Raw genomic sequence first — 12,490 nt, 5'->3', positions numbered from 1 at the left:
TAGCTCCATATTAAATATTGAAATCTGGTAGAAAGATTTTTTTCCAAATTTTTTTAGCTATTTCATTTCCTTTGCCTTTCCATATAATTTTAGAATAACGTCTACATCTACAAAAAAATATCTTATTGAAATTTTGCCAGGAGTTGGATTAAATTTATACATTAATTTGAGGAGGATTGACATCTTTATTGTGTTGAGTCTTTGAGTCCATGAAAAGAGCATGTCTCTCTACTGATTTAGGTCTTTGTTTTCTTTCATCAGCATTTTGTAGTTTTCAGCATACAAATTTTGTGCACATTTGGTTAGATTTACCTACGTTTTTCACTTTTTTTTAAGCAATTGTAAATAGGATTGTATTTTTAATTTCAGTGTCACATGTTCATTGTTAGTATATATAAATACAGTTGCTTTTTAAAAAGATTTATTTATTTATTTTTGAGAGAGAGAGCGATTGAGAGTGTGAGTGGGGGGAAGGGCAGGGGGAGAGGGAGAGAGAATCCTCAAGCAGACTCCCTGCTGAGCGTGGACCCTGAGCTCATGACCTGAGCCAAAACCAAGAGTAGGACACTTAACTGACTGAGCCACCCAGATGCCCCCAGTACAACTGATTTTTATTTTATTTATTTATGTATTTATTTATTTATATATTTTTAAAAGATTTTATTTATTCATTTGAGAGACAGAGAGAGAGCATGAGTGGAGGGGAGAGGGAGAAGCAGACTCCCCACTGAGCAGGGAGCCCGATGTGGAGCTCAGTCCCAGGACCCTGAGATCATGACCTGAGCCGAAGACAGATGCTTAACCATCTGAGCCACCCAGGCACCCCTACAATTGATTTTTAATGTTTATCTTGGATCTGTGACCTGATGAACTTACTTCTTAATTCTAGGAGGGTTTTGTTCTGTTTTGGTTTTGTTTTGTTTTTTCTAGATCCCTTGCAATTTTTCCATTTAGGCAATCATGTCATTTGTAGTTCAGGGAGTTTTATTTCTTCTTTTCTGATATGTTTGCTTATTTCCTTTCCTGGCCTTATTGCACTGAACAGAACTTTCAGCACTATGCTGTACAGGAGTGGTGAGAATGAACATACTTGCCTTGTTCCCAGTCTTAGGGGGGAAAGCATTCAATCTTTTACCATTAAATATAATGTTAGCTGTAGGGTTTTTGTTGATGCTCTTTATCAAGTTGAACAAGTTCTGCTCTATTTCTATTTTACTAAGAATTTTTATCATGAATCGTTGTTGAATTTTGTTAAATGTTTTTTCCGCATCAGTTGATATGATCATGTGATTTTCTTTTTTAGCCTGTTAATATGGTGAATTACATTAATTTTCTATAATTGAACCAGGCTTGCATCCCTGGAATAAAGTCCGCTTAGTCATAGTGTATAATTCCTTGTATGTATTGTTGAATTCTATTTGCTAATATTTTGTTAAAGATTTTTGCATCTATATTTATGAGGGTATTGGTCTGTAGCTTCAGTATTCTTTCTCTTTCCTTCCTTCCTTCCTTCCTTCCTTCCTTTTTTTGTACTGTCTTTGTCTGGTTTTGGTATCAAGGTAATAAACGTTTCAAAAAAAGGTTCAGAAAATGAATTGGAAATTCTCATCTTCTCTTTTATTTTCTGAAAGAGATTTTGTAGAATTGATGCTAATTCTTCTTTAAACTTCTGGTAAAGTTCTCTAGTGAAATATCTGGAAGTTTTTTTGTGGGGGAGGTGGGATTTTTTAATTACAAATTCAATTTCCTTACTAATTATTGGGTATTTAAATCATCTACTAAATTTCAGGTAAGTTGTGGTGGTTTGTACTTTTTGAGAAACTGGACTATTTCATCTAAGTTTTCAAATTTTTGTGTGTAGATTTGTTCATAGTATTCCCTTATCAGTCTCTGATGCTTTGCCAGTTATCTAAATCTTCAAGATATTAAAAAACATTGTATGTATCATCAATTTTTAGTTTCTTGTAGAAATCGCCCTCAAAGCCATCTTATTGCTCCAGTGTAGAGCCATCTTTTTATTTATTTATTTATTTATTTATTTATTTATTTATTTTTAGAGCGAGGGCATGAGCAGGGAAGGGACAGAGGGAAAGGGGGAGAGAGAATCCCAAGCAGGCTCCATGCTGCGTGCCCAACTCCACGACCCTGAAATCATGACTCAAGCAGAAATCAAGAGTTGGTTGCCCAACTGATTGAGCCACCCAGGTGCTCCTGGAGCCATCTTATTGCACCCTCTGTGTAGCATAAAGCTGTCACCGGGATTTTGTTTAATTTCTTTCCTGTTTCCTAAGTTCTGTGCCTTCCTTTTTCTTGGTCTATATCTATCAGTAACTTACTCAGAAGGGTGAAACTGAAAAGATCTTTATTATACACTCACATTTTATTGATAATTTTGGCTGAGAATACAATTCAAGTTTGGAAATAATTTTACTTCAGAATTTTCAAAGTATTTCTCCATTGCTTTCTTGTTTCTGGCATTGCTGTTGAAAGTTTGAAGCTATTCTGATCTCGATCCTCAGTATGTGACTTGTTTTTTTCCCCTCAGAAGTTTCCAGAATCTTCCTTTCATCACCAGTGTTCTAAACCTCATGATAATGATCTCTGGTATATACCTATTTATATCCATTTTGATAAGAATATGATAGATTCTTTCAATTGGTAAATTCATGTCCTTACATTTTGGAAAATATTTCTTGGATTAGTTTTTCAATAATAATTTTTATAATAATTTGTGAGATTAATTGGGAGACCATAGTCAACTAACTGAAAAGTGTCCCAAAACAAATCAGCTACACACCAAGACATTTTAGAAAGTACTTTTTTTGAAATCCAAATTTGCTTACTTACACTCCCTGTACATCCTTGGGATCTGCCCTGAAACTCAACTTTAGATGCTATAGAATGCCCACATAATAAAAGTAAGTTCATTTCTTTTTTTTTTTTTTTTTTAAGATTTTATTTATTTGCGAGAGAGAGAACGAGAGACAGAGAGCATGAGAGGGAGTGAGAGGGAGTGAGAGGGAGGAGGGTCAGAGGGAGAAGCAGACTCCCTGCCGAGCAGGGAGCCCGATGTGGGACTCGATCCCGGGACTCCAGGATCATGACCTGAGCCGAAGGCAGTTGCTTAACCAACTGAGCCACCCAGGCGCCCAGTAAGTTCATTTCTATACAGTTTAGAAAGGCACATTTTCCCCATCATCTCCAGACTGGCTGGCCACTGCAAGTACAGTTTGATGTCTTCTCCATTCTTGCTATCGGAGTGCAATGAGAAAACAGCACCAGTAATCTTTGAGATCACCTGAGAGAAAGAGGTGAGGAGGATTTCATCATGGGGCAATGACATGGTAGCAATTACTGAAAAGAAGGATTACAGCAAAAATGTCAGTTTCATATCTCCAGATTCTTAGTTCTTTTGGACCCAGCACATACAAAGTTTTTTTGTTGAAATTTATTTTGGTGTTTCTAAAGTTGTTCATTTCTGGCTTTTTCTTTGTTCATCTTCTCTTTTATGAAGCCTATAAAATATATCATTATAAAATATTTCTTCATCTACTACTGTAGTAGTAGTTCTCTTCCATCATTAACATCTTGAAGCTAGAGGTCATTCGGTGATTACATTTCTTTTTTTTTTAAAGACTTTATTTATTTATTTGACAGAGAGAGAGAGAGAGAGAGAGAGCACAAGCAGGAGGAGCGGCAGGTAGAGGGAGAAGCAGGCTCCCTATTGAGCAAGGAGCCTGATGTGGGGCTCCATCCCAGGATCCCAGACCCTGGAATCATGACCCATTTTTCCAAGATGAGATTTGAGAATTAAATAAGTGCAAAACAAATTTCTCTCTGGTGTAATTTGCCTGTATTATTTCATTCCGAGGCCAATCTTAGCAAGCTCATCTTAGGCTTGTGGCTGAGACATTTGAGACCAAACACTTACTTCTGACATCTGGAGATCTTATCTGGAGGGAGAGAAGTGTGAGGAGAGATATAGGTACTTTCTGCCACATAAGTATTTCATTTGTCAAAAGCCTGTGGCCTTTCTGTACTAACAAGAGAGGGGTCCATATGCGGGTCCATATTGTTCTGGGTCCCCATGGAACTTAAAGGGAAACTTTCACAATGTTCAGAGCCCTTGGCATCCTCCTGCGATGGGAGGAGGATGTCCTGTAATTCCTTGCAGCAGGAGCCCACTTAGGTGGCACCAACCCTGACTTCCAAATGAAACAGCACATATACAAAAGGGAAAGCGATGGCATATTTCAAATCTGGAGAGATCTTATGAGAAGCTTCTGCCGGCAGCTCGTGCCGTTGTTGCCATCAAAAACCCGGCTGATGTTAGTGTCATCGTCCAGGCACAGTGGCCCGGGGGCTGTGCTCATGTCAGCTGCTGCCGCAGGAGCCACTCTGATTGTGGCCGCTTCGCTCCCAGAACCTTCACTAACCAGGTGCTGGCAGCCTGCAGGGGGCTGTGTCTCCCGGTGGTTACGGATCCCCGGGCTGACCACCAGCCTCTCACAGAGATGTCTTCTGTTAACCCGCCTGCCATCGCTCTGTGTAACCAGACTCTCCTCTGTGCTGTGTGGACACGGCCACCCACACAACAGCGCGGGAGCTCACGCAGTGGGTCGGGGGCGGGGGATGCTGGCCTGGGAAGTTCTGCACACGTGTGGCACCGTCTCCCGTGAACCCCCAGGGGAGGCCAGGCCTGATCTCTCCTGAAAAGGCCGTGACCAAGGAGGAATTTCCAGGTGAATGGGTTGCCCCAGATCCCGAATTTACTGCTACTCAGCCTGAGGTCTCAGATGGTGTGCACGTGTCCTGCAGTTCCCTACGGAAGACTGGAGCTCCCAGCCACGGCTCAGGACTGCTCTGCAGCTCCCACTGCTCAGGCCACTCGGTGGGGAGGAACAACCCCTGCGTGATCCTAAGCTGCTCTTCCACAGACTCTTTTATTATTTTTTTTAAGATTTTATTTATTTATTTATTTTAGAGAGAGAGAGAGAACAAGCGTGAGAGTGAGTGCGTTCATGTGTGCAAGTCGGGGGAGGGGCACAGGGAGAGGGAGAGAGTCTTAAGCAGACTCCACATTAAGGACGGAGCCCAATGTGGGGCTGGATCTCATGACCCAGAGATCATGATGTGAGCCAAAATCAAGAGTCCGATGCTTAACCCACTGAGCCGCCCATGTACCCCTCTTCCATAGACTCTTAAACAGAAAGTGGATCTCTCCTGAAAAGGAAATAAGGTTAATGGAAAATAAACAGTCTCTTAAAAAAGAAAGAAAAGAAAAAAGTCTGTGAATAATAGATGTCCTGAGCCTCAGAAAGGCATGCAGCCTGGTGTGGTGGTGAGGGCATGGGTACAGTTAGATTAACTGTAGTTCAGGTCCCAGTTCTACCGCTTAAGTTGCTATAGAATTCTCAGCAAGTTGCCTAAGCTTCTGGAATATCACCTTGTCTGTAAAGTGTAAGCTCCACAAGGGATGTCTGTGTTGTTTGCCGTTGTATATCCGGTGCCTAACAAGCCTGGCACTGTGGCACTTGGTGCCAAATCAAATAGGCTATTAAGGGACTATACTGGGAAAGAAAAGAACTGCCCCTGACATTCAGAAGCTGCCCTGTACTCACAGGTAGCCCACATTATTCTCCTGTTAGACAAAAACAATTTCACGGAACATCCACCTCTGACAAGGTTACTCTGACACCATACTAAAATGAGACAAAGCAAGGCCACTGCATAATTTTGTATAACCATAGATAAATACAAGGTCACTGTGCCACCCACAAAATACCAAATACTCCCTCTCTTGGCCAAAATGAGTAATGGCTTCTTCTTTACCAACTGCAGTTTTATCTTTTGCCTCTCTTCCTATACATAGGATTTGTCGAGATATCCATTCATAGAATTACCCCTACTTTCTGACAGCATCCAATCTAGAGCAGACCCCTGCTTTCTTAGAGACTCTCTCAAGTTACCCAAGAAAGTCCAAATTCTATGCTCGTTTTCTTTTTCTTTAAGATTTTATTTCTTTTTTATTTTAAAGATTTTATTTATTTATTTGAGAGAGCGAGCGAGCAAGAGAGCACAAGTAGAAAGGGGGTGGGGGGGCAGAGGGAAAAACAGACCTCCCTGCTGAGCAGGGAGCCTGATGGGGATAGGGGGTACTCCATGGGAGGACCCTAGGATCATGACCTGAGCCGAAAGTACATGCTTAACCAACTGAGCCACCCAGGTGCCCCTATTTATTTATTGAGGGGGGAGAGAGCGCGTTCGCACGTGCGCACAAGCATGAGTTGGGGGAGGGGTAGAGGGAGAGGGAGAGAATCTCAAGCAGACTTCCCGCTGAGCACAGAGCCCAGCGCTGGGCTTGATCTCATGACCCTGAGATCATGACCTGAGCCAAAATCAGAGTCAGATGCTTAACCAACTGAGCCACCCAGGCGCCCCTATGATGGGTTTTTTGTAACACCCTCTTAATGAGACACTCCATGATTCCTCATAATATGTTTGCATTCACTTCAGTGAATAATAAACACAATCTGTTTAACTACAGTTGTGTTCCTAGTGGTATTTGGCTTAAGGGAAATGACAATATGAATGGAAAAAGTGGGAAGATAAGCTCTTTCTTCAGAGTTGTTGTATCAAATGAATAATTAATTCACCAAAATACATTGAGGGTCTGTTTTGCACCAGGCACTGTGCTAGGTGCAGGGAAGATGGAGAAGAACGAGACTCAGACTTCTCTCCAGCAGCTGAACCTGTGGAACATGCAGAGTAGAAAATTTATGATCCAGTTTAATGTTGTTGGCACCATTCTATAAAGATGTTGTAGGACCACACACAAAGGAAGAACATCTTTTTAGACTTACCACCTCCAGAAGTGTAAGATAATAAATTTGTGTTATTCTATTGCAGCAGCAATAGGAAACTAATATATGATACTATAGCTTAATCTTTAAGGCAGACTTCCCAGGCATAAGCAAAGGTGGACTAGTTCCTGTAGGACCTGCCAACTGGTCTGTATGGCTGCATGCTTGGGAATGTGACAGGGTATGTCAGGATTAGATCCTGAAGGGTCTTCTTTCCATGCAGAGAAATTGGAAAGAATCTGAAAGTTGTCAGAGACCACTGAAGGATTAAAAGCAGGAGAATGTGACAAAATCAGATTTGCACTTAGAAGGATAGATGGGAGTCTGGAAGTAAGGAGAAGGAATGGAAGATTACTTAAGTACCCTAGGCAAGAAATGAGAGGCCTACTTTGGTCACCTTCTATAAGATGACTTTGCTTATTCCTTGAAATTTGGGGTGAGAAGACAGAAAAAATGATTGTGTTCTTTAAATATTTGAAATTCTGTCATGAGAAGAAGTGGTTAGGCATGGTCTGTGCTGTTCTAAGATGAAGGTATAAAGTCATAAGGAAATATTAAATGCACTAAGGGAAGCACATTCTAACAATTAGTGGACTAAAAATCACAGACTTCACAAATAATTGGGTCTTACCTTTCTTTCTTTCATCTCTTCAACAAATATGCATTTGAGTAGTTAGGATGTAACAGGCATTAGGCACAGGATGGGAACAAAAGAGACAAAGACACTGCCCTTGATGAAGTTTAATTTGTTTGTGTATTGTGTGTGGTACTGTTTACAGATAACTTTTATATAATCACTTAACAAGAAGCAAGCAAGCTCCCCATCAGGGTATCTGATGGGCGAGGTTAGCCTGGAGTGAATTCTGGCCAGGGAAAATCGGAAAGGACGATAACCCAAGAGAAGAGTTGGAAAGTCTGTGGGAGTCTGGGCACCGTTGCACGAGGGAGGCCACGCCTTCTCTCCCCACGCCTCCCCACTTGCCCCGCCTCTAAGCTCCATCCCCACCCCCACTGCTCGCCTAAGCCTTCCCCTCCTCCGCCCCCGAGCCGCCCCTTTAACTCCCTTCTCCCGGTCTGCGGGATTTCGAGCTCTTCTCTCGCGAGATCTTCGCTGTACTGTAGCAGGCTGAGGTCGGCACTGAGGGGGCAATAGGGGCTGTTCTGGTGCTGTTTCCCCGCAAGTCTGGGTCTGTTCCAGACTAGCAAAGTAGGTTCTGGGGCGGAGATCCGGCCTGTTGTCGCGCGGGGTCCCTGAAGAGAGTAGGGCGGATTCCCCCAGTTGGGGCAGGCCTCAGGCCGCGTGCGTGCCGCGTGTGCTCCGCCGTCCAGGAGTCTGCGTGAGGTCCCACCCACTGGGTGTGGGGTCGGGGTAGGTGGCCCGCAGCACCGTGACACCGCCGGCGATTTCTGCAGCGCGGGTCCGAGGCCCGGTCGCTGCCGGCGTGAGGGTGAGGGTGGCGGCCCCAGCCTTTCAGACCCCTACTTGGGCCGGTAGGGGTTGGCGCCGAGGTGATGCCAGCGGTCAGCGGCCGAGTTTAAGGGCCCGAGGGTCTTACTTATGGGAAACTCCGGAATTCCCTGGGTTCTGATATTAAAGGAAGTTATTTCTTGGAGTTGCCACGTGGAATTGGTTGTTATTTACTGCTTTACGAGGCTTGGCTGCCTTATTAAGAGGAGAAGGAAGATTTGTATAGAGCTGAATAGACAAATGACTTAAATCCCACAATTCATTCTCTCTCTTAAATCAGGACATACAGGAAAATGGAGTATATGACAGAATCCACCGACCGCACCCCTGGACACATGTGAGTCGTATCTCTTTCCCCCATTCCCTTTAAATTTAAAGATATTAAAGTGAGTCTTTGAAACTTAACTGCCTGTGGGGAAAGCTTTTTTTTTTTTTTTTTTGGAGGGGAATTCTTTCTCTTAAGTGGGAAAAGTGGAAAGCTTTATTTCCTGAGACCATCAAATTCATTTTTAGTTGGAAAGTTTGTTGTAGTAAATACTTGCTTTAAGAGTGTTAAAATATTCCCTATATCTTCTCGATTGGCATTGTCCATGTGATAGCCATTAGCCATATGTGGCTATTTAAATTTAAAGAAATTAAAATGAAATAAAACTAAATACTAAGTTCTTCAATCATACTAGCCACGTTTCAGGTCCTCAGTAGCCACATGTGCCTGGTGGCTACCTTATTGAACATCATAGATTAGAGAATATTTCTTTGGGACAACATCAGTGATTGCTAAAAATTTCTTGTCCCCAGTGCACATAGAGTTATGACACCAGTCCATTATACTGAATCACTAGATGTGATATTCTTTTCATCCTTTGAAAAATTTTCTATTCTGGTTAAATGTTTGCATTTTGGCAGTCTTATACTGGCACCTTAAAAAAATGTCTTTGGACTATAAAGCTGTCTGATTAATTACTCTTAGAAATCTTTTAGACTCTCTAGACTCTTTGGACAACACCATACTTTGAAGATTTTTGGAATTATAGCCATCCTTGTTTTTCTTGCCTTAGTATTCCAAGGTGACACTTTATCTACAGCATCTTTGAAGATGTCTTTGCCAGGTTGTTGTTGTTGTTTTAAAGCAGAGATATTATGGCCTAACCTTGAAGGCTTCTGTTTGTTTGTTTGATAACCAGTGCATTTGTGAAACCTAATTTGAAAAATTTATGTTTTATTTATTTAAGCTTGTGCTGTGAGTGTGGTGTCCCAATTAGTCCAAATCCTGCCAATATTTGTGTGGCCTGTTTGCGAAGTAAAGTAGACATCAGCCAAGGCATTCCGAAACAGGTCTCTGTATCTTTCTGCAAGCAATGTCAAAGGTATGGTGCAGTACTATTTTATTCTACTTGAAGTTGAGATTTATATATAGGAGAGCCAGTGGGATATGCTGAGATGATACCAAGGTACGTAGAATAAAGCACAAGTAATTGAGATATAATTGTTATTTATGTTGGTGTCGCCAAAGATTTTAGGATTTGCAGTTTTGTAGTGTACTTTTCTAGTTTGCCCTCGTAAGCTGGTCAGTTAGTGTAAAGGTATTTGAATCTGCCTTTTCTCTTGTAAGGGTTTAATAGGTTTGATGTATACAGTTAATAGGTATGAGTTAGTGTTTGTAAGGGTAAGTGAAAGCAGATAACTAAGGACATAATATTGTTATTATCATGAGGGTTTTTTTTTTTTTCATTTTAGTCAGGAGAAGCTATGTATGATAAAAAAAAACCTCTTAAATTTTAATGTTTTAAGTGATTAGCAAGATGTTTTAAAAATCTATTAAAATGCCAGTGTAACAAAATGATTATGGTTAGCTTTGAGTAACACAAAACTGCCTAGTGACACTGCCCAGATAAAGTTAATTGCCTGTGATTTCCTAAGTGGGTTAGGACTCTAGTGGTTCTTAACTTTTTTGGGGGGGGTGAGAGGGTTGGCTCATGAATCCCTTTGGGAATTTGAAAACTATCTTTCCAGAAAAATGCTTAAAATGTACATATATAGAAACACATGAAAGTTTTCTGTACTGTTTCAAGGAGTTTACAGTTTGCAAGTTTGGCAAGTATGAGGCTTGATCAATTACAGATATTTGCTATTCTTAAAAGGATGGTGGAGTGAAAAAAGCACAGGACAAAGAATCAGGAGACCTGGTTTGTCTTGGATTTCTCACAGACTAGCTTTTTGAAACTCTGCCAGTTAACCTCTCTAAGCCTTAATTTCCTCATCAGAATGAAAGGGCTTTATTAGGTGATAGATGAAGCCCTTTCTGACTCCAAAAGCATGCTTGTAATAAAGGAACCTGTATAAGGTTTTTGAATGAACCTTTAAAAGTGAAAATCAGGTGCCTGGCTGGCTCAGTAGGTAGAGCTTGTGACTCTGGATCTTGAGGTTGTGGGTTCAAGCCCCACATTGGGTGTAGATATTACTTAAAATCTTAAAAATAAATAAAACTGAAAATCAGAACATTCACTTAACAAATATAGCAAAAACAAGCACTCATATAACATATTTAGAAGTGTTATGTATTTAACAAACATTTATTGAGCACTTACTATGTGCTTGGCACTCTCCTAAGTCTTTTTTTTTTTTTTTTTTTTTTTTTTTTTAGGATTTTATTTAGGGGCGCCTGGGTGGCTCAGTCGGTTAAGTGTTTGCCTTCAGCTCAGATCATGATCCCAGGGTTCTGGGATCGAGCCCCGTGTCTGGCTCCCTGCTCAGTGGGGAGCCTGCTTCTCCCTCTATGTGTGTGCCCCCCCCCACTTGTGCTCACTCCCTCTCTCTCTGTCAAATAAATAAATATAAAAAAATAAAGATTTTATTTATTTGAGAGAGAGAGAGAGAAAGCACAAGCAGGGGGAGTGGCAGAGGGAGAGGGAGAAGCAAGTTGCCCGCTAAGCAGGGAGCCCAATGTGGGGCATGGTCCTGGGATCATGACCTGAGCCGAAGGCAGATGCTTAACCGACTGAGCCGCATGTGCCCAGGGATTGAAAATTTAATTTAATTAGGTTTTATGTAAAATTTAAAAACAAGTTTTACAATTTAAAAGTTGGGAAGGGACTTGAAATAGATGAATAGTCTGAACTACTGTTGATACATAGTATGAGGTACTAATTTACCTTTTTTGTGTGTGAGAAATCTGCAGTTTTTAAGCATTTTAGGTGTTTATTTTAACCATTTTAATGCCATTTTAAGATGATTTCTTATCTGTTTTTCAAAGTATAGCTTCATGGAACTCTTAGGCATTTTGTCAGACCTCACTGGAATTCTTTGCTGGTGTTTGAAGTAATAAGACCTCTTTAATAGATTATATCAGATTGGCTTTCTCAAATATACTTAGGATTTCACTTTTTAAACTAAAGCTACTGATCTAATTGAAAGTTTTCTGAAACTATTAAATATATTTGGGTTAAATGCTTCATATCAACCTTGGGAATTATTGTCTGATTAGTAATCAGTGTTATATCTGCAGATTCACATTGAAATTTTTGTTTTTCCTGAGAGATGCTGGGTTTCAGTATTTTTTTTTTTTCTCAGATATTTCCAGCCACCTGGAACTTGGATACAGTGTGCATTAGAATCCAGGGAGCTTCTTGCTTTGTGTTTGAAAAAAATCAAAGCTCCTCTGAGTAAGGTAGGTCAGTCAGTTAAAATCAGTTTTTGTAGGTATGTGTTTTTGTTTTTATATTTTAATCTCTTATTTTCAGAAGATCCTATATGATTAGGTTTCCCCAAAATAACTTAAATGTTGGTAAGCATCCTACTACAAAACTATGTTCATTTTTAAAGTTATATATATACATATATATATTTTATGGAAATGAAAATCTTTTTGCTTTAAAAGATTTAATGTAGAATCATTTTTTTCACTATTTATTGAGAACCTCTTATGTGCAATAGATTTTTTTCTGAAAATATATAAAACCATCGCTAAACATAATTTAGAAGGTTATAGTATTAGGGCTATGGTATTCAGTCTCTTTTTATTTTCAGTATTACTCTAGAAAGAAAATATTTGTGCCTGTTACTTAAAGTCAGTGCATTAATATCTCCAAAAAACAAATAGAATTTTAGCCCAGTTTACCTCTCTGCATAACACTTTCAGTTGTCTTTGTGTTAAACTTTA

General features: G+C 40.4%; 1 protein-coding gene and 1 non-coding gene across 8 annotated transcripts in view; both read left to right on the top strand.

Annotated features, from left to right (window-relative positions):
* NMD3 (NMD3 ribosome export adaptor) overlaps nucleotides 1–12,490 on the top strand; it is a 131,543-nt gene that overhangs the window by 90,048 nt on the left and 29,005 nt on the right. For 3 of the 7 annotated variants that reach the window (XM_078069647.1, XM_078069652.1, XM_036120877.2), the window contains 3 exons: nucleotides 8,612–8,668; nucleotides 9,564–9,698; nucleotides 11,902–11,998. In XM_078069647.1, the coding sequence (XP_077925773.1) occupies nucleotides 8,625–8,668; nucleotides 9,564–9,698; nucleotides 11,902–11,998 (276 nt within the window). In that variant the 5' untranslated portion in view covers nucleotides 8,612–8,624. Of the gene's footprint in view, nucleotides 1–7,927; nucleotides 8,071–8,119; nucleotides 8,312–8,611; nucleotides 8,669–9,563; nucleotides 9,699–11,901; nucleotides 11,999–12,490 lie in introns of those variants that run through there. The other 4 variants (XM_036120871.2, XM_036120874.2, XM_036120876.2 and 1 more) reach the window with 4 other exon arrangements.
* Nucleotides 10,711–10,783, top strand: TRNAQ-CUG (transfer RNA glutamine (anticodon CUG)). Its single transcript has one exon. It is a non-coding gene; the product is annotated as a tRNA-Gln (tRNA).

Source organism: Halichoerus grypus, chromosome 1 (genome assembly GCF_964656455.1).
Source record: "Halichoerus grypus chromosome 1, mHalGry1.hap1.1, whole genome shotgun sequence".
NCBI classification, from domain to species: Eukaryota; Metazoa; Chordata; class Mammalia; order Carnivora; family Phocidae; genus Halichoerus; species Halichoerus grypus.
The sequence above is the reverse complement of the archived record's forward strand: the minus strand, read 5'-3'. Positions and strand labels throughout refer to the sequence as shown.